The sequence below is a fragment of the Geotrypetes seraphini genome, chromosome 1 (assembly GCF_902459505.1).
Source record: "Geotrypetes seraphini chromosome 1, aGeoSer1.1, whole genome shotgun sequence".
Classification (NCBI taxonomy): domain Eukaryota; kingdom Metazoa; phylum Chordata; class Amphibia; order Gymnophiona; family Dermophiidae; genus Geotrypetes; species Geotrypetes seraphini.
In genome coordinates this window covers 294246673-294266836 of record NC_047084.1, presented here as the reverse complement: position 1 = coordinate 294266836, position 20164 = coordinate 294246673, and the positions used below count along the sequence as shown (strand labels likewise).

General features: G+C 44.2%; 1 protein-coding gene across 1 annotated transcript in view; it reads left to right on the top strand.

Annotated features, from left to right (window-relative positions):
• The window catches only part of RAB11FIP5 (RAB11 family interacting protein 5), a 222345-nt gene that overhangs the window by 90444 nt on the left and 111737 nt on the right, over positions 1-20164 (top strand). Inside the window, exons 2-3 of the mRNA XM_033953658.1 lie at positions 7513-7988; positions 18483-19179. Coding sequence (XP_033809549.1) covers positions 7513-7988; positions 18483-19179 — 1173 coding nt within the window. The remainder of the gene's footprint in view (positions 1-7512; positions 7989-18482; positions 19180-20164) is intronic.

The window sequence follows — 20164 nt, the reverse complement described above, 5'->3', positions numbered from 1 at the left end:
CCCGATTCACGATTTGAATCGGTTTGTTTGTATTAAAACCGGACTCACCGATTCAGCTGCAAGATGAGTTCGGGCTATTTCACGCCGCCGGACTCTTCCCATCTAATGTAACTTCCGGTTTTGCGAAACCAGAAGTTACATCGGAAGAAACGAAAGGAGTGGAAGAATCAAGCAGCGAGCAGGTGGACCTCATGCAGCAGCAAATACTATTTTTGGCTGGCTCTTTCCCCACATTTCTCCTCTCTTCCTCGCAATTTAATATCCAGTCCATTAAGTAAATGAATCGGAATGAGGGCTGGGGATGGAAGCTAAAATCGGCAGGGGAGCTGGTGAGTCTTGGGGGCTGGGGATGGAAGCTGAAATTGGCAGGGGAGCTGGTGAGTCTTGGGGACTGGGGATGGAAGCTGAAATCGGCAGGGGGGCTGGTGAGTCTTGGGGGCTGGGGATGGAAGCTGAAATCGGCAGGGGGGCTGGTGAGTAGTGCTGCCCAATTCACAATTCAAATCGATGCCATGGTTGAATTGGTTCGAATCGATTCAAAAACAAAAAATATCGGCCTCCCGGGGGGGATCGGCAGCACTGCCTCTTGCTGGCCGGCCGCTGCCGCTCCTGCTTTAGAGGGCGAGTGGGGAGTGTCAGTGCTTCTGTTTGGTTCCCGGCATCAATTTACCTCATTTTATCAGCCTGCATAAGATCGCTAGTGTTAGCGATCTTTGCAAGCTACCATCGGGTCTTCTGAGCTAACTTGTCTCTGCCACGGTTCCGCCCCCTCCTCCGACGTCAGGAGGAACAGGCAGGCCTTGGATGCAGGCTTTCAGTGGGGACAGGCAGGCCTTGCATGCAGGCTTTCAGTGGGGACAGGCAGGCCTTGCATGCAGGCCTTCAGTGGGGACAGGCAGGCCTTGGATGCAGGCCTTCAGGGGGGACAGGCAGGCCTTGGATGCAGGCCTTCAGGGGGGACAGGCAGACCTTGGATGCAGGCCTTCAGGGGGGACAGGCAGACCTTGGATGCAGGTCTTCAGGGGGGACAGGCAGACCTTGGATGCAGGTCTTCAGGGGGGACAGGCAGGCCTTGGATGCAGGCCTTCAGGGGGGATAGGCAAACCTTGGGTGCAGACCTTCAGGGGAGACAGACCTTCAGGGGAATGGGCCTTGGTGTAAAAGTACACCGAGGGGGGGGGGGCTCAAAAAGACGTGCATATGCTGGACTTTGGGGGAAGAAATAATGGGTCTAAAAATAGAGGAGAGGGAGAGAGATGATGGGCAATGGGATTTAGGGAGGGAAGGAACAGAAAGGGAGAGAAGTTGGACACAAGGGATGGTGTGGAGGGAGGGATAGAGCTGGATAGGAGGGTAGTTGGGAAAAGAAAGGGAGAGATGGTGGACCCTGTAGTGGTAGGGAAGGAGGGAGAGATGCTAGATGAAAGGGTAGTTGAGAAAAGGTGGATCTGTGGATGAAGATGAGAAAAAGGAAAGATGCCAGACCTCCGGGGGAGGGAAGGGGTAGGTGAGGACAGAGATGGAAGATAGATGGTTAGGATGGAGAAAGAAGGAGACCCTTGCAAGCAAGTTATCATAAGACAACCAGAGCCTGGGACCAACAAGATTTGAATAAGGACCAGACAACAAAAGGTAGAAAAATTCATTTTATTTTCTGTTTTGTGATTACAATATGTCAGATTTGAAATGTGTATCCTACCAGAGCTGGTATTAGACCGCAAATGTAAGCTAGGATTTAACAGAGAGAGGAAAAGTCTTTTTTGTTTGTTTACACCAAAGTACCAGTGTGGTTAGGAGAAGGCAAAGGGGTGAAGAGGTTATAAAATAAACCCACCAGGATGTTAAAAAAAACCAAACAAAAAAAACCCCCACCCAATTGGGCAGGAAAATCGAATCGAAAAATTTATTCAATAGGCTGAATTGAATCAAAATTTTTTTTCCTGAATCAGGCAGCACTATTGTCCACAGAAATAGAGAACGGGGGGAGGGGAGTTTAGGTGGAAAGATAAGGAGCTCAGTCTTAGCCATATTCAGTTTTAGATGGTGGTGAGACATCCAGGCAGCAATGTTGGACAGGCAGACTGAGACGCAGGCCTGGATTCCCGTAGAGATATCTGCTGTGGAGAGATAGATGTGGGAATGATAAGCCTACAGGTGATATTGAAAGCCTTGGGAGGAGATCAGTGCACCGAGAGAGTGGGGGTATATATGGAGAAAATGAGAGGGCCTAAGACAGAGCCTTGTTATATACCAGTTGACAGTGGGATAGCAGTGGAGGAGTATCCACCATTGCATACACTGAAAGTGTGATAGGAGAGATAGGAAGAAAACCAGGAGAGAACAGAAACCTGGAATACCTGCGAGGACAGTGTATCGAGGAGTAGGTGGTAATCAACAGTATTGAAGACAGCAGATAGATCAAGAAGGATGAGTGTAGAGTACAGGCCATTGGATCTGGCCAGGAACAGGTCATTAGAGACTTTAGCAAGGGCAGCTTCTGTGGAATGGAATGTGCGAAAGCCCAATTTGAAGTGGATCAAGAATAGCTTGAGTTGAAAGGAAGTCTAGGCAACAGTGGTGAGCAGCACGGTCAAGTAGTTTGGAAAAGAAGGGGATAAGGGAGATGGGTTGGAGGGGGATGTTGGGTCTAGTGAGGGTTTTTTTGAGGAGAGGTGTAACTACAGCATCGGGAACAGTGACAAATAGGGGGGATGACAGTGAGAGAGAGAGTTCCGAGTAGGGTGGGAATCGGATCAGAGCAGCAGGTAGTAAGTTTGGAGATGGAGAGAAAATGTGCAGTTTCCTCTTTAGTTATTTCAGAAAAGGAGGAAAAGGTGGCAGGGGTTGAATGGAGGTGACCTGGTTGAAAACTCAAGATGAATCTTGTCATGGAAGAACTCTGCCATCGTTTGGTGGGATTGGAGGTGGGAGCACTTTGAGTAGAGAGTTGAAAGTGCCAAAGAGATAGTGAGGGTTAGAGCTAAGAGTGTTAGTTAAATGGGTGTAGTATTCTTGTTTGGCAAGTGAGAGGACAGATTGGAAGGCTATGAGCAGGAATTTGAAGTGTACAAAGTCAGCACTTGTGCGTGATTTGAGCCAACGATGTTCAACAGAGGAGCGCAGGTATCGAATGTTGGAGGTCAGCCCAGGGATGGGGGTTGGTACACCTTATAGGACTTGAAATGGGAGGAGCGAAAGTATCTAGAGCAGAGAATGGTATTATAGGAGGAGAAAACTTCATTGACATACCTGTGTGACATAGTAGTTGAAGGGAGGGATGAGACAGTGGTGGAGAGAGTATCCGGGTCAATAGCCTGAATGTTCCTAAATGTACAGTATAGATAGTGGTGGGGGGAGGGTGATGAGTTCTGAAGGTTAACAGATGATGGTCTGATAGGGGAAGAGCTGAGATGCATAGTTTGGTGGTAGAGCAGTTGGAGAAGATAACTATGGGATATTTTACTGCAGGCTGCTTCTTTCCAACATACTTCTTTCCACAAAATTTCCTTTAAAAAGGAAAATCATAGCAGTCTTTGTAGAGCAAGTAATTGAATCTGTTTCTTTCAGAGGTTTGTAACTCAAGTCAGATTGCTCTCATGTGACTGACTTGCAGCTTAACACACTGTGCCAGTATTTATTTGTTGACATCAACCTTCCTCTTATCCTGCTTTCCTTCAGATTGAATACCCTGTACATTTCAGGCGCTTTGTCATGGTTTAAGTGGCATAAAATAGCTTTGTGCTCCTCGTTATGCCTTCATAGCAAACCTGCAAAGGCTACTTTTCTGAATACAGTACTTTGTGGTAGCTGTTATTGAAGCCAAGCCATTCAATTATAACTGTCCACATTATTAAAAAAAAAGGGACAAGATGCTTATTTTATAGCTGCTATGAATATGCATTGCATTAAAATTCAATTTCTGCCAAAATTTGCATAGTCCCAGTTAGAGGTGTACCAAATAGCATTGCTATTCAGTTTGAATAAAGAATACAAATAATAGGCATTGAGCTTTAAAATAACAAATAATAAAAGAAGCAGCATGAATTCAGAGATCAAGGGCTAGAGTCACTAAGCCAGGGATGTCCAATGTCGGTCCTCGAGGGCCGCAATCCAGTCGGGTTTTCAGGATTTCCCCAATGAATATGCATTGAAAGCAGTGCATGCACATAGATCTCATGCATATTCATTGGGGAAATCCTGAAAACCCGACTGGATTGTGGCCCTCGAGGACCGACATTGGACACCCCTGCACTAAGCCCACCGATTGTGTTTGCGATCGTGTACCGACCCGATTTTCCCTCTGACCCGATTCACTAACCTCGTGGCCGATCATCCTCCGATCCAATCCACGCATGTAAATGAGGGGAAACGGCATGCGTGGAAGGGCCTCGATTCACTAAACAAATGGAAGCACACCGACTGGGCTGGCCGATCCAAAAACAAGCGACTGCTGAGGATCAGTCGCTTGTGCAAAAACCTTGCTCTATGTCCCGACTCCGTGATTTTAACCCGTGGATTTAAAGCGGGGCTGCACTATGGCGTGTTTTGTTACGTTCCAGAACACACCGCAGTGCAGCCCCTCTTTAAACCCACGGGTTAAAACCACGGGCTTGCGTAAAAGCAAAGTTTCCAGCTCTGTTAAAAAAAAAAAAAAAAAAAGTTTCCAGCTCTTCCTTGCACGGAGAACATGCACAGACCATCTACAGGCAAAGAAGATGGTCTGTGCATGCGTCAGAATTGCTCTCCAGCGATCCGTGCGGTCGGTGGAGGGCGTGCCTCCAATCGCCCCCCATTTGCATGAGGACATGTTGTGGATTAGTCGGCCTGCCATGGATCGGACAGAATCGGGAAGGTTAGTGAATCTAGGCCCAAGTGTTTATTTCAGTAGGATTTAACACAGTAGAGCCCCGGATTATTTGTATTCTAATTTGAATCACTATTCAGCGGATACGAATAATGTATCCTGGCCACATTGAATATGAATATTCAGTACAGCCCTTGTCCCAATACAGGCTATGGATTGAAAAGTTATTTTTACAATAGCTGTTAAGTTCTACTGTGATTCTTTCTGCATTTATATGCTAACGGATTTATAAGCAGGTACTGGAACCAAGCCTTTCAGTTGCAGTGTATGGGAGAGGCTGGAGATGGCTAAGAAACTCTTAATTTCTTTTCAGGCTATACTTTCACCAATACTTGCATTTAGTTTATTAGTTACTGTAGCATATAGAAGAAGGTCTGAGCTGAAATCTGCATAAAACTTACAAAAACTAATCAGTTCACTAATGAACTGATTAGTTTTTGTAAGATTTAGTTTATTAAGCTATCAACATTGTACGAGATCTGACCGCCTAAACTATGGGGTTGGTTGCTTTCATTTATTATTATTTTTAAGTAATTTTCTTAGTCCTTTTGTTTACAGCCAGCTCACTCACTATAGATAGTAAATCTTGGATCTGTTGGATCACAGAAAGTTTCAGCAGATGAGAGAAAGTAAGGATGAAGAGAGGCAGGTAAAATAAGAATGAAAAAATAATAGGGGATGGGGGTTTAGATAAAACTTTATGTTCAAATAATTTTTATTACAGTCAAGATAACAAAGGCAGTACAAACTCTTACAATTTTCAAAATCGAATACAACTATACCCCCACCAAAGGAAAGCCTCCCTCACCCCCAGTCCCCCTCTCCCACCCCAGAGTCATTCTCTAAACAGCAAAACAATGAACTGACAACGTGGATGTTAACAAATACAAGCATCAAAAAATATCAAGAATTCAAAAGGCAACTCCGTGCCAAAGGAGTCATAGTGTTCCAAAAAGGTTCCCGCGCCATAACAAAACTTTATACAAATCTTGAAGTATTCCATTTGCTACTGTTATGTTACTGTTTCTCAGGAGTACTTTTGGATAGCTATTTGCGATTGGTACATCTTTGGATGCTTTGTATTGCTCACTTGTTGCATTGTTCTTGGATTTCAATAAACACATAAAAAAATAAAAAAATAAATAATAATAATTTGGGGGGGGGGGGGGGGGAGACACGAGTGTCAAGGGAGTGGAAGAAAGCCAGATCTGAGGAGAGGGAGAGAGGGAAGGCAGGGAAGGATCAGAAGTAATAGACAAAGCACATAGGAATAATGCAGAAAGAATATCGGGAAAAAAAAGTGAAACGGAAGACAGGAGAGATGAATAGTACAAAACAGATGAAGACCAGGGAGCTTTCAGAGTGATGTTGAATAAAAGGCTAAAGACAGTTGTAAAAATAGTTTTCCGTTCAGTGCAAAGTCCGATTTATAAGGATGAAGAAGCAGATGTGATGTTTGTGTGAAACTGCTGCCACTGTTCAGTACTGTGAGCTAGAGAATGACACGGTGACAAAATTCATCACCGTTCCCGTCCCCGTGGATAACCGCGGGAAATAATCCCATGTCATTTTCTAGTGTCTATTTCAACCTCGGTCCTTCTACACCAGCATTCTTCAAAGCAAAGCTTGCGGGTCAGTGGTTGAGGCCATTCATACTCTGATTCTTCCCTCTCTCCTTAAAGAATGACATGAAGATTGTTTACCGCAGTTATCCGCGGGGACGGGAACGGTGATGAATTTTGTCTCTGTGTCATTCTCTACAGTGTGAGCATGTAAATTGCTTTGTGACTGTTTCAGTTGGCATGAGGTAGAGAGGCATTTGTCTAAATGCCCAGGCAGCTAGTTATGTGTTTATATTTGCCTGCCCAGCAGATGCTTATAACACGTGTTGAATTTCTTGTTCTGTGCTTGGTTCTCTAATGAAAACACCTTTCACTGGGCCAGTTAGAGTTGAAGACCATGCAAATGTGAAGAAGGGGCCAGAGGCACATCTTTTTATGCTGGTCTAGTACAAGATATGATAACCTGTACACAATCCCATTGTCATGAGAAATATCCTATCATGATATAGGGACCTTGTTTCAATTTTGATACTCCATTCTGCACAGGAAAGGTGGGGGTGGGGATGATTTCCTGTTAAATGTGGTAAGGGAAAATTGGGGAAGGATTCAAGAACTAAGTTTCAAGTGGGGTGTTTTTTTTTTTCAAGTTTATTTTTATTTTTGATATACTGCCTATCAAACTGTCTAGAAAAAAGTGATAAGTGACTTCTTATATTACCAGTAAAATTTTAGAGTGAAATGTGGGTTTTTGTTTTTTTCCCCCATTTTTAGGCCATCTTTCTAGCCCTAACTCAGAGTAATTGACAACATTTTTCAGGTTGAGTTCTGCCTCCAAAAAGCAAACATTTTTAAGTACGTACCCAAGCATCAGGAGATGTGAAGTTGCATATCAAATGTTAGTTGGAGAAGTGAGATTTGAGGCCTGGTTGCTCCGGTTCACAGCCCACTTTTGCTCTAACCACTAGACTGCTGCTTCACTCCAACAAAATATATTTATGCATATGTCCTTTAGTCTGCATCTAGGTGTTAAGAACAGATTTTGAATGCATAGAACTAGTTGTGCATTTCTTTTTTTTTCTTATTCAGGTGGTACAAACTTCATTCAAAGCCAGGCCAGAAGGAGAAAGAAAGGGGTGAGATTCAGGTATCCATCCAGTTTACCTGCAACAACATGACAGCCAGTATGTTTGATTTGTCTATGAAGGACAAGCCCAGGACCCCGTTTGGGAAGCTGAAAGACAGAATGAAAAGCAAAAAGAAGAATGATATGGAGTCTGCCTCTGCCATTGTTCCTAGCAGTGTGGGCAGGCTCGACAGTGACGAGGAGGATCGTGAGAAAGAATCGGACAGGAAGTCCAAATCTAAAGGCTTCTTCCTCAAGGGAAAGCTCCGGAAGTCATCCCTGAACAGCTCCAACACTTCACTGGGCTCAGAGAGTGCCATCCCGTCAGGCAGCAGCAGCAGTACCACCACCACCAATAGTGCCGGTATCAGTAACGTACTTCCAGAGGTAACAAAAAACCCTTCACAGAGAAACAGCAGCCTGTCGTCGTACAGCTTTGGTAAGGCACATCATTTATTGTTAATAGTGAATCCAAAACAAAGCAGAATGGAACAAAAGTCTCTGCATGTAACAGGAACTATTGGTAAATGAAAAGGTTTATTCAAATGAGGTATCCAAATACAGTGGAACCTTGGTTTGCAAGCATAATTTGTTCCAAAAGCATGTTCGTAAACCAAAGTGTTCGTATAGCAAAGCAACTTTCTCCATAGGAATGAATGGAAACACGAGCGATTTGTTCCACAACCCAAAAAGACCCCTCCCTCGAGACCATTGGCACACTTCCACATCACCCCTGGGAATGGGCTTCGCCCACTCCACCCCCGAGAACTGGCATCGCCCCCTGCCCAAACTATTACTGCGATCGGACACAGGCACGCAGCACCAACCCACAGGATGTGCCGGTGCCAAAAGAGCCTGCCTGTGATCTCTGCTGGGCCTTGAGTATCTCATTAGAATCTCGGAGAGAGCGGGAGCCAGAAGGCCTTGAGCATGCGCAGATGCTCAAGGCCCAGCAGAGATCACTGGCAGGCTCTTTTGGCACCGGCACATCCTGTGGGTTGGTGCTGCGTGCCGGTGTCCGATCGCAGTAAGGGTTTGGGCGGGTGGACGGGGGAGCGATGCCGGTTCTTGGGGGTTAGGGCTCGCATATCAAATCAACGCTCGGTTTGTGAGGCAAGATTTGCGAGAATGTTTTGCTCGTCTTGCAAAACACTCGCAAACTGAGATTTGGCTGTATGAAAAAGAGCTCTTAGCACCTAAACTTGATTGTTCATTATTTTCATCATAAGTCCCACTTCTTAATATCAATGTGTTTATATTAGGACCTCTGATGAAGGCAAAGACGCCGAGACACGGACCGGGTTGGTTCTGGTAGATATTAACATTTTTATGAGCAATTAGTGGTTTGTATAACTCCTGATACATGGACTTTTGATGATTATACATATTTTTATATTTGGATACCTCATTTGAATAAACCTTTTCATTTCTCAACGGTTCCTGTTACACCCAGAGACTTTTGTTCCATTTTGTCGGAACATAGGTCATTTTCTCTTTTTCTGTGGTTGGTTTTATTGTTAATGGTACCACCCAATAAAAGTAATTAAAGGAAATAAGAAATTAGAATTCTGGATCTATGAGTGGGCCATGCAATCGCATTTAGTAACTTGCTCCTAATTAATCGGTTTGCAATCACTTTGCATTATAGACCACCAAATCCAGGAGGTTGTCATTTTTAACCCCAGTAGTAAGTGGCAACATGGTGAGACCCACAAGTGGGTGAGAACCTTTTTAAGAAGCAGATTTGATTTGCAGTCGGACAGTGCTTAATTTCAGTGCTTAATTTCAGGAGAAACAGTTTACCCTCTTCATTTCAGATTTCAGAGCAGCAGGGGTGTTATACTGCAGCCCCCTCCTTCCAGGCAGCCTTCAGGGAAAGGAGTGGGGAGGGGCTGAACTTGTACAAGAATAGAAGACAGTCGGGACGGCAACCCTGTGGAAAACACCGGGTTGGGAGCGATTTTTCTTCTGACCGGGCTATGCTCAGCACAAATATCATGCAAATTATATAGACGCTCTTTGTGATGAGTACCTTGGCGAAAGGGAGAGAAACTGCATCTGGCGCCTGCGCACGAGAGCTGAGCAGTAGGCACAGCTCTTATGCGCAGGCCCATTACAGTTTCTGCGATCACTGGAGCTCTCGAGCAAGTTATTTATTTTTTGAGTTTCATATGTAATTTGGATGCAGCTGTTTGTGCTTGTTCTATGTACATGTATGTCCTGTGCCTATGGTTAGAATGCAGCTGTTAAGCACGGGACACACATGCACATAGAACAAGCACAAACAGCTACCGGCAGCTCCAGACCTGCGGGAAAATTTTGCACAGTAAGAGGTGGGCGTTCTCTATTGTACATTACAAGGAATGCTCATTTTAATACTAATAAGCTCCTTCTAATGTAATTGCATAGGGTTCTCGGTAGCTGCTACCATGATTGGTAAGAGCCCCCCCTCCCCCCACCCCGAGAACACTTTTGTGCATCTGAGGCCAAGCTACCTTGCAAGTAAGACGTTCTGCAATCAGTCTTACTTAGTACGGCAAGCTTTTGAGCATCTCCCCCTCAGTCTGGTGCCTAATTTACTCCCTCTTTTTCTATTACGCCTGCCCTTGTCCTGCTGCCGACCCTCCTGTCTGCAGAATTCCACTTCCATTTTATCTACAAATGAAGTCCTGCTCTGCTTTATATTCAGGGAGACAATAGTATCATCATAACCAGTGTGCTTCATCCAGAGTATGAGTTTAACTGTAGCTAAGTACTGTATTTTACCACATGTCCCAGAAATCTCTGCTGCCTGGATAGTGTTGAAACATACCAAACGAGCACTAATCTAGAACTTCAATATAATAACATAGTAGATTACAGCAGATAAAGTCCGGAATGGTCCATCCAGTCTGCCCAACCCTATCCACTCTTTAAATTACTGATTTAATTTAAATTTTCCTTCTTCCTGGCTATTGCTGGGCCAGAACCTAAGCTCTGCCCGGTACTATGCTTAGGTTCCATATACTGAAGTCTCCATCAAAGCTCACTCTAGCCCATTTAAACCATCCCAGCCATTGTAGCCCTCCTCAGCCCGTTATATACGGACATAGACCGTGCAAGACTGTCCTGTACCGGCCTTAATTTTTTCTGATTCGAGATCCTCTGTGTTTATCCCACACTTTTTTGAACTGCCGCTGTTTTCCTCTCCACCACCTCCTTTCATCTCTTCAGCCCTCCATCTCTATATTTCAAAAGGCAGCACTGTAAATATCGCCCAAAGCCTTAGGATGCCAGTACATATGGCTAAAATACCTGCACAGAAATTACACACTAGAAGAATCCCTTACCTTGGTCACACACAACTACACTACTACTACAAATCGTTTCTATAGCCCTACTAGGCATATACAGTGCTGTACACCAAAATATAGAAGAGACAGTCCTTCCTCAAAAGAACTTATGGGAAGGACCTTAAAACAACCTGGGCCAATCAGAGCCCCACACCCCTCCCCAGTGCATCCCAGCTGCACTCCAGGATGTACCGGAGAGGGGAACATAAGCAGTGCCTCTGCTGGATCAGACCATAGGTCCATCGTGCCCAGCAATCCGCTCACGCAGCGGCCCATCAGGTCCAGGACCTGTATCGTGATCCTCTATCTATACCCCTCTATCCCCTTTTCCTTCAGGAAGTTATATAATCCCTTCTTGAACCCCAATACCGTACTCTGTCCTATGACACCCTCTGGAAGCGCATTCCAGGTGTCCACCACCCTTTGGGTGAAGAAGAACTTCCTAGCATTGGTTCTGAATCTATCCCCTCTTAATTTTTCTGAATGCCCTCTCATTCATGTATTTATTGAAAGTTTGAAGAATCTGTCCCTCTCCACTTTCTCCATGCACTTCATGATCTTGTAAGTCTCTATCATGTCCCCTCTAAGTCTCCGCTTCTCTAGGGAAAAGAGCCCCAGTTTCTCTAATCTTTCAGCATATAAAAGGTTTTTCATACCTTTTATCAATCGTGTCGCTCTTTACTGAACCCTCTCGAGTATCGCTATATCCTTTTTTAGGTACGGCGACCAATATTTGAGGCAGTACTCCAGATGGGGGCGCACCATCATCGCCCGATACAACTTCAGGATAACTTCTTTCCTTCTGGTTGTAATACTTTTCTTGATAGTACCTAGCGTTTTATTTGCCTTTTTAGCAGCCGCTGCACACTGTGCCGATGGCTTCATTGTCTTGGAAGAGGCGGGCCAGCTGGCCGGAAAGAGTAGGCATCCCTCCGGTCAGTCATCTAATTAAAGGTATGGAGAAGAGGGGTCTGAGGTGGGGGGGGATATTATGATTCAGCAGAAGGCATCTCTCCCGCTGTAGTGTAAAATTGTGTGGAGGACTCCTGAATGGCACCAGAGGAGGAGTGGCTTAATGTGTCATCCGAACTGTAAATGGGCGGGATAAAATTGCTTACTGCCTGCTTCTTTAATTTATGAGCCAATAAGTGACTAGCTTTATTGCCAGATTCAAAGTGGGATTGTTGCACTTTTTCCTACTGAGATGCTAAAGTCTCCAAATTCAGTTTGTGTAAGGCTAAATGTGACTCATGAAGCTGCTGAACCAGAGATGGGGAAGTATCCACCCCTTTAATTTCTGCTTCTAAGTTATTAATTTGCTGTATCAAGGACTGCTCCTTACTTAAAGCCACTTTGCGAAGATGAATTTGTAGAACAATTTATCTGCCTCTCTTCACAGCCTGGTTTGACTTCCCTAGTGTCATTGAAAAAGAACTCAGACTAATCTTTACTATTAATCTGGGTCACATTAAGGGGGTCCAGCAAGAGAACATCATTAAGATGCCATTAGCGGGGTCCCTGATCAGGTCCAAATATAGAAAATTCCACTATTAAAGGACCTTGTATGTGGAAGGATCTCAAAGGCTTTAAGGTTATGTAAGATAAAGGGATCCCCAAACCAGTAATCTATATTGGAAAACATTTTATGGAAGGCTGAAAAATAAGTATAATCCCTGGTCTGGGGATGCAGCCCCCTCCAAAAGTTTACCAGTTCCCATTGCGTCAAAAACTTCTTTATAATCCCTCTGTGAGAACCCGCATAATGAACATGAGCAGCTGAATTGTCTAGCACAGGGCTCAATGTCAGATTGAAATTCCCTTCCAAGAGCAGGTAGCCCTCAGCATTCCACAGAAGAAGTTGGGTGAGGCTCTCCACAAAACTAGCTTGATCCTCATTGGGAAAATGAGGAGGCCCAAGATATTTTTTCTCAGCAGGGGCCTACCCCAATACTGCAGCAATTGCGATCAACTACCTTAAATATGTGACCACAACCTAAATGGCAGAGGGTCACCAAGGGCAAGGGCCAGTTGCATCGTCAACAATCCAGCACATCTATGGACCATCCAAAGGCTGGGGTCTGAACAATTGCTGGACTCTGGTTTGATTGGTGATAGTATGCATTACTTAGTATAATGACACTGTTTTCTGGTTGATATATTTTGGTGACAATTTTTTCTTTTTCTGTTTATATTGTCTTAAAGCTATTTGGCGAGGATGGCCAGCTTCTTCACGCTCCCATGAATCCATTTCTGTTTGGTGAGACAGCCAGAGGGTTTTCTCCCTGAGCGAAGTGTCTTAGGGGTTGGGGTTCTACAAGGGTTCTCTTGAGGAACCTTGTCGAATGCCTTCTGAAAATCTAGATAGATGATCGCCCTTGTCTATCTTCCCATTTACTCCTTCGAAGAAGTGTAGTAAGTTTGTCAAGCAAGATCTTCCTTTGCTGAAGCCATGCTGGCTGGTCCTCATCAGTTTGTGTCTGTCAAGGTGATCGATGATGCGGTCTCTTATTAGCGCCGCTACCATCTTTCCCAGTACCGAAGTCAGATTCACTGGTCTGTATTTTCCTGGATCTCCCTTCGAACCTTTCTTGAAGATCGGCGTAACATTCGCCACTTTCCAGTCTTCCGGAATCTTTCCCGATTTGATCGACAGAATAGTTATTAGTTGCAGCAGTTCAGCTATATAACCTCTTTCAGTTCCTTGATTACCCTTTTTTATTTATTCATTCATTTTATTATACCTTTCTCTCAGGGGAGCTCAGAATGGTTTATATGAATTTGTTCAGGTACTCAAGTATTTTTGCCTCTGGAAAGTGATGGTTGGGTTTGGCTGAGCTTTCAGAAATGGGTTTGGCAATATTAAAACACGCAAAATGAATAGTTCAGTGCAGTTAACTACACTGCAGAACCCAGAGTGTAGCAGGAAGTTAGTGTAGATTGGTTGTTGGTATATTGGTGGTGGAGTTGTATAAAAAGCTGGCACAGCATCTGTCTGCAATACGTCTGTCATGATTCAGTGTTTAGAAGTTTTTGCTCTCATATATAATAAGGTTTTGTCTGGTTCAAATTTTTTTAATGCTACCTACGAGAACTGGTTTCTCCGAAATAAGCAAAAAGAACTATTAGATGACAGTCTGTCTAATGTAGTCGAAGCACAGGAGAAAATAAATATGGGTTAGGGAAATATCTTAAACGATACACAGAATCTTATTTACTTTACTCACCCCTTCCTTCCTTTTAAAGACTTGCTTGATCTCATATCCAGCCTTGACTCGTGTTACTTTCAAGCTGAAACTCTTGACCTGATCTTAAGTACTGCAGATCTAGTTAGATTGATATTTAAAACTGCATCAATAATAATAAAACTCTTAGCACGCATGCACACTTGAAACTCTGTGTCTTTGTGCTTCCGCATGCGCAGTTTAAGGAGCCTGCGGCGGTTTCCCCTTTGCAAGCAGGAGCCTGTGGCAGTTTTCACATTGTCCTCCCTCTGCGACACTGCGAGGCCGGAGCCAATATAGACCACCACGGCGGCAACTCCCCCCCCCCCGCTAGCACCCCAATCTCACAGTGGGCCCTGCCACAGCTGCTTCAGAAAACACAAAAAACGGGAGACATCTCAGTGTGCTGCTCTCACATTGTACAGCTGTCAGAACCTGCCAAGAGATTGAAACGCTTCACTCAGATAAGCCGAGACCTTCCACAAGAAGACCACTGCAGCCACAAATGTGTGCTGGGGGGGGGCAGGGAGCGATTTTGCTTTGGTTTGAGGGAAGGGGGTGTGCTGGGGGAGCAGTGAGTGATCTTGCTTTGGTTTGGGGGTAGGGGGTGTGCTTGGGTGGGGGCAGTGAGCGATCTTGCTTTGCTTTGGGGGAAGGGGGTGTGCTGGGGGGGCAAGGAGCGATCTTTGCTTTGGTGGAGGGGTGTGCTTGGGTGGGGCAGGGAGTGATCTTGCTTTGATTTGGGGGAGGGTTGTGCTGGGGGGCAGGGAGCGATCTTGCTTTGGTTTGGGGGGAAGGGTGCGCTTGAGTTAACCTTGCTGGGAGAGAGCTGTGTTGGGAGGGAGAGACAGACAGAAAGAAAGAAAGATGAGGCAGGGAGAGAGACAGAAAAAAAGAAAGAGAAAGACGGGGGTAGGGAGAGAGACAGACAGAAAGAAAGACAGACAGATGGGGGGCAGGGGGAGAGAGAGAGAAATACACATCTATTCTAGCACCCATTAATGTAATGGGCTTAAACACTAGTTTATATAATAATCTTGGAATAATTTTTATCTTGGTGAAATAAAATCCTATCAATCGCTGCCTGGCTGGCCCAGAACGTCCTCTCAGATGTCAGAATTGACGTCGGAAAGAAGACTTCCTGTTGGCTTTAGCAGCAGCAGGGTGGTAAGAGCAGGGGAAAAGAAGGAGGGAGGATTTTTTTTTTTTAGCGGGGCAGGGAGGGAAGGAGGTAGGCAGGCAAGCAGGCTGACTTTGGCCAGGGAGAGAGGTAGACAGGCAGGCAGGCAGGCTGGCTTAAGATAAGGGGTGGGGGAGGGACAAAGTGTGGAAAGCAGTGAGAGGGACATAGGAAGGATGCACTGGGGGCACTAAAGACATGGGAAGGATGCACTGGAGGCCCTAAAGAGATATGAAGGAGGCACTGGGGGCACTAAATACAGGAAGGGGGACTAAGGACATGGGAAGGAGGCACTGGGGACACTAAAGACAGGAAGGGGCATTAAGGACATGGGAAGGAGGCACTGGGGGCACTAAGGACTTGGGAAGGAGGCACTGGGGGCTCTAAGGACTTGGGAAGGAGGCACTGGGGGCTCTAAGGACTTGGGAAGGAGGCACTGGGGGCACTAAGGACTTGGGAAGGAGGCACTGGGGGCACTAAGGACATAGGAAGGAAAGAGGGAGGGAATAGAAAGGGACAATTCTTGGGCCTGAGTGCAGAAAGAAAGAAATGAAAGAAAGGATACACAGACAGAAGGAAACGCAACCAGACACCCATGAAATCAATCAATAGACAGCAAAGATAGGAAAAATGATTTTATTTAAATTTAGTGATCAAAACGTGTCAGTTTTGAGAATTTATATTTGCTGTCTATATTTTGCACTATATTTGTCTATTTTTCTATAGTTACTGAGGTGACCGAGCTCACGGAGATGGGGCGGAAACGGGGTTTTTAAATTTTAGTCCTAGTAGTTTGCGGTCCAAAAAATAATTCTTGTATTTCTGCCGGTCCACGGGTGTAAAAAGGTTGAAAAAGAGTGGTCTAAACCACTTTTCTTTAACCGCCGGTCCGCGGACCAGTGACAGTCCGCAAAAAATTTCTGCCAGTCTGCACAGGGCCGGCGAGATCAAGTCGGCAGTTCAACGGGGGCTGTCTCCCCTCCCTGCAGCTCTCCTACTTGCCAGGGCAGTGATTCACCAGCAATTTCCTCTTTCTTCAGAGGTGGCACGGATCCAAGGCTGCCTAAGTAAATCACTGCTGCAGGCAAGTACTGAGAACTGTTGGAAGGGGAGGAAGCCACTGTAGGAGGCTGGGAAGCTGCTGGATAAAGGGAGAGCTGCTGTTGGTCCGTGCTCTGTATATTTGTATTTATAAAATCACAATTGTTCAGAATAATGTTTCTTTTTATACTTTAATAAAATACGTTCAATATAAAATCATAACTGCGGCTTGTGTAGATGGGATCAGATGATTTGCGGGGACTGAGCTCGCGGAGACGGGGCGGAAATGTTTTTTAAAATTTTCAGTCTTAATAGTTTGCCGGTCCACAAAATAATTCTTTTATTTCTGCCGGTCCACGGGTGTAAAAAGGTTGAAGAACACTGGTCTAAACTACAGCAATAGGTATATAGCAACAAATGCACTAGATATATACTAAAAGAACTTCTAAAAATAGTCTAAAAGAATGATATAAATAAATAATGTTCACATAAAACTATATTGAGACAATTGGACCGATGATAGTCTGCATGTAGGTTATTTACCAAGGTTAGTTCTAACGGTAATAACCGCAGACGCTTGAGATTCATCGTCTCTTTTTGAAGACTAGTACCTCTAACATACACCATTGCTGAGCTAGTGTCAGTCTGGCAGCTATAAATGCCAAGTCTGAAAGTTTAAATTGAAAGGAAGTTAAACCTTCTATTCTTATTCCCAACAATGTCCTTTTGGCATTCAGCTTAAGTGGAGTCTAAGTTAATCTGCTCACGTAGTCAAATACTTGTTCCCAAAACCTCTGTACCCTTTGACATTCCCACCACATATGATAGAATGTACCTCTTCTACCACATCCTTTCCAGCAGGTAGCATCACTCTGCTTATTATATTTCCTAATTAAAACTGGAGTAATGTACGAACGCATTAGAAGTTTAATAGCATTTTCCACCAAGGTGGCTACATAGGTATTTAAACGTCTCTATCATATCTCCCCTCTCCCGCCTTTCCTCCAAAGTATACAGATTGAGATCTTTAAGTCTGTCCCCATACTCCTTATGACGAAGATCACGCACCCTTTTAGTAGCATTCCTCTGGACCGACTCCATCCTTTTTATATCTTTTTGAAGGTTCGGCCTCCATAAAGAGAACGAGAGTGGGACCGTAAATCAACTTTTTTTTTTTTTTTAACTTAAAGCCTTGGTCTTCACCCCTACTCCTCAAGGGCCACCAATAGGTCAGTTTACAGTGAAGATAGTAGGCATGAAAATCTCTCATGCATATTCATTAGGGATATTTTAAAAACGTAATCCACTGGCAATCCTTGGACTGTGGATGAATACCAAGTGTTGAGAGAGTATGCTCCTAAAACTATTCTTTTAAAATAAGGGTTCTCAAGCCAGTCCATGGGATATACATAGCCAGTCAGGTTTTCAGGATGCATGTGAGAGATCTGCATACAGAGGAGGCAATGCAAACAAATTTATCTCATGTGCATTCATTATGTTACCCACCTTGAGCTTTCTGGGAGGGTGAGAAATAAATTGAAATAAATAAATAAAAATAATGAAAATCAGACTGGCTTTGTGTGTCCCAAGCCCTGTTTTTGAGAGCCTCTCTTTTAAAATAAGACCATTTGAGTTAAAATGAGTCCTTGTGACAGTGCATCTTTCTACAAGAAGAGACATGCAATTGAGAACATTTCAAAAATTTTAACAAAGTTGGTGTCACTGATTTTAAAGTGAGATTTTCATATTATAAACTAAACAAAATATGTACTGTTAAATAATGCAAAAATGCTCAAAAGAGATCTTTATTAAGCCTTCACCCCATATCCGTTGGTAAAATTGATGCTGATGATTGACCTGGGTTATGAAGGAAATGTCTGAACAAAATGAGCAAAGCACCAGTTTAGCCGCAAATGGAGGTTATTGTATTTCTGTCTGAGTTCTCCACATGATGATGTGAAGTGAGACCATTGCTGCTGGCTTATTAAAAGCCCTGTTCCCTCCCAACTGTCCCTTCAAACTGAAGGTTTTTTTGTTGTTTTTTTTAAGCCATTTAATATTTTCTCTATTTTCCATTTTGGCAATTTTAGGTTATTCTGTTTTAACTAAAGGCTTACAGTAAATGCCTGTCCCTCATTGTAATAATTTCTTTTTCATAGCTAAGAACGATGCCTCGCCACGACTGACTCACAAGAGAGCCTTCAGTGATGAAGCAAGCCAGGTTAATGCTTTACCTCAACCTAAAGCCATCTCTAACCTAAAACCAAAGAGCAGCCCTATATCAAAATCCTCACTGTGCATCAATGGAAGCCATGTTTATGCTGAAGACCCTGCACCAAAGTCTGTATTGAATGTACTAGAAAAGTCTTCACCAGTGTCTAGATCTTTACAGAATATCACAAAAAAACCTGAGGTGCAAGGCCACCCTGAATCCATTCCTGCACATCCAGAAACTGCCAAATGGAGGTCTGATAACACAGAAAATATAAATAGGACGCCTCCCATTATCTCGGGAAAAGAGGATGCAAAGGTTTCAATCAATACTGGAGTCATCGACAAGCGTGAAAATGAATCTAAAGCTGTGAATAACCGTTTGGAAACTAAGCCAGTCCAAATTGCAGTGCCAATGTTCTTTTCATTGGAATCTAAAGAGAAACATCAAGAAGATACAAAAAAGGAAGATAAGAGTTCCAAGACAAGTATCTTCCACCATGGTAGTGGAAAAGGTGACTCTGGTACTAAGAGCTTAGGAGAGAAGATGGGACTTTCTCAAACTGTTTCAGATCCTGAGGAGAGGAGTAAGACCAGCAGCTGGTTTGCTTCAAAAGATGCCAAAGATACTGCTCACAAACCGAGGTTAGTACCATATGTATTGAATGTGCAAATCTGATGTTCCAGAGTGATTCTTTTTGATAGCCATAATTGTATCATCCTTTTGCTTTTCAAGAGACACGCTAGTCTGTGGAGTTTCACAAGTACACAATTACTTTGAATGCCAACTACTTTAAGATTTAATTACATTTTTCAGTTCATACAAATGAATAGAAAGAGAGATTTGACACAAAATTAGGGCACTTCTATTTACCAAATCACATCTGCTTCAGCTCAGTAAAATAACAGGCTGTTGCCATTTGAAAACCACTAGGTGACTCTTGAGGTTTTATTACACTTCCCTGTCCAAATTCGTGGGGGTTAGGGGCAGAGCTAGCCTGCGAATATGGAAAGATTGTGAATAATTTTAGAGCTGACTCTGACCCACCCCCACCTCCCGGATCTCTCCACACCTTACCTGGTGGTCTAGCAGTGAAGTAGGGCAGGAGCGATCTTTCTGTGCTCCTACCCTGTATAGAGTCCTGAACAAAAATGGCTTTCGCGAGTTCCCCTGTTGTAGTCTCATGAGACCATAGGAACTCGCAGCAGCCATTTTTGTTCACGGCTTTGCACGGGGCAGGAGCGTAGGAAGATTGCTCCTGTCCCATTTCACTGGTAGACCACCAGGTAAGGAGTGGAGAGGTCCGGGAGACGGGGGTGGGTCAGGGTTTAGAAACTCATGAATAACCGAAGCCGCAAGTCCTAAACCTGCGAATTTAGAGGGAGAAGTGTACTTTTTGTATGTATTGTAGTGGATGGGTTCCTGCTCTAAAACCTGCTGGTAGTTGGCATTTTTGTTTCAGGAGAGGTGAAAGATTAGAGGGGGATCCTGAAAGCATTCCAACTTATTAGTTGCTTGTGAGCACTATTGAGGGGAAGCTTGTACTGTCACTGGCCATACTGTTATAAATTTTGTGATTGAATCAAGAACTTCAGTTCTGGGTGCAATCAGTCTGGCACCTTTCACAAG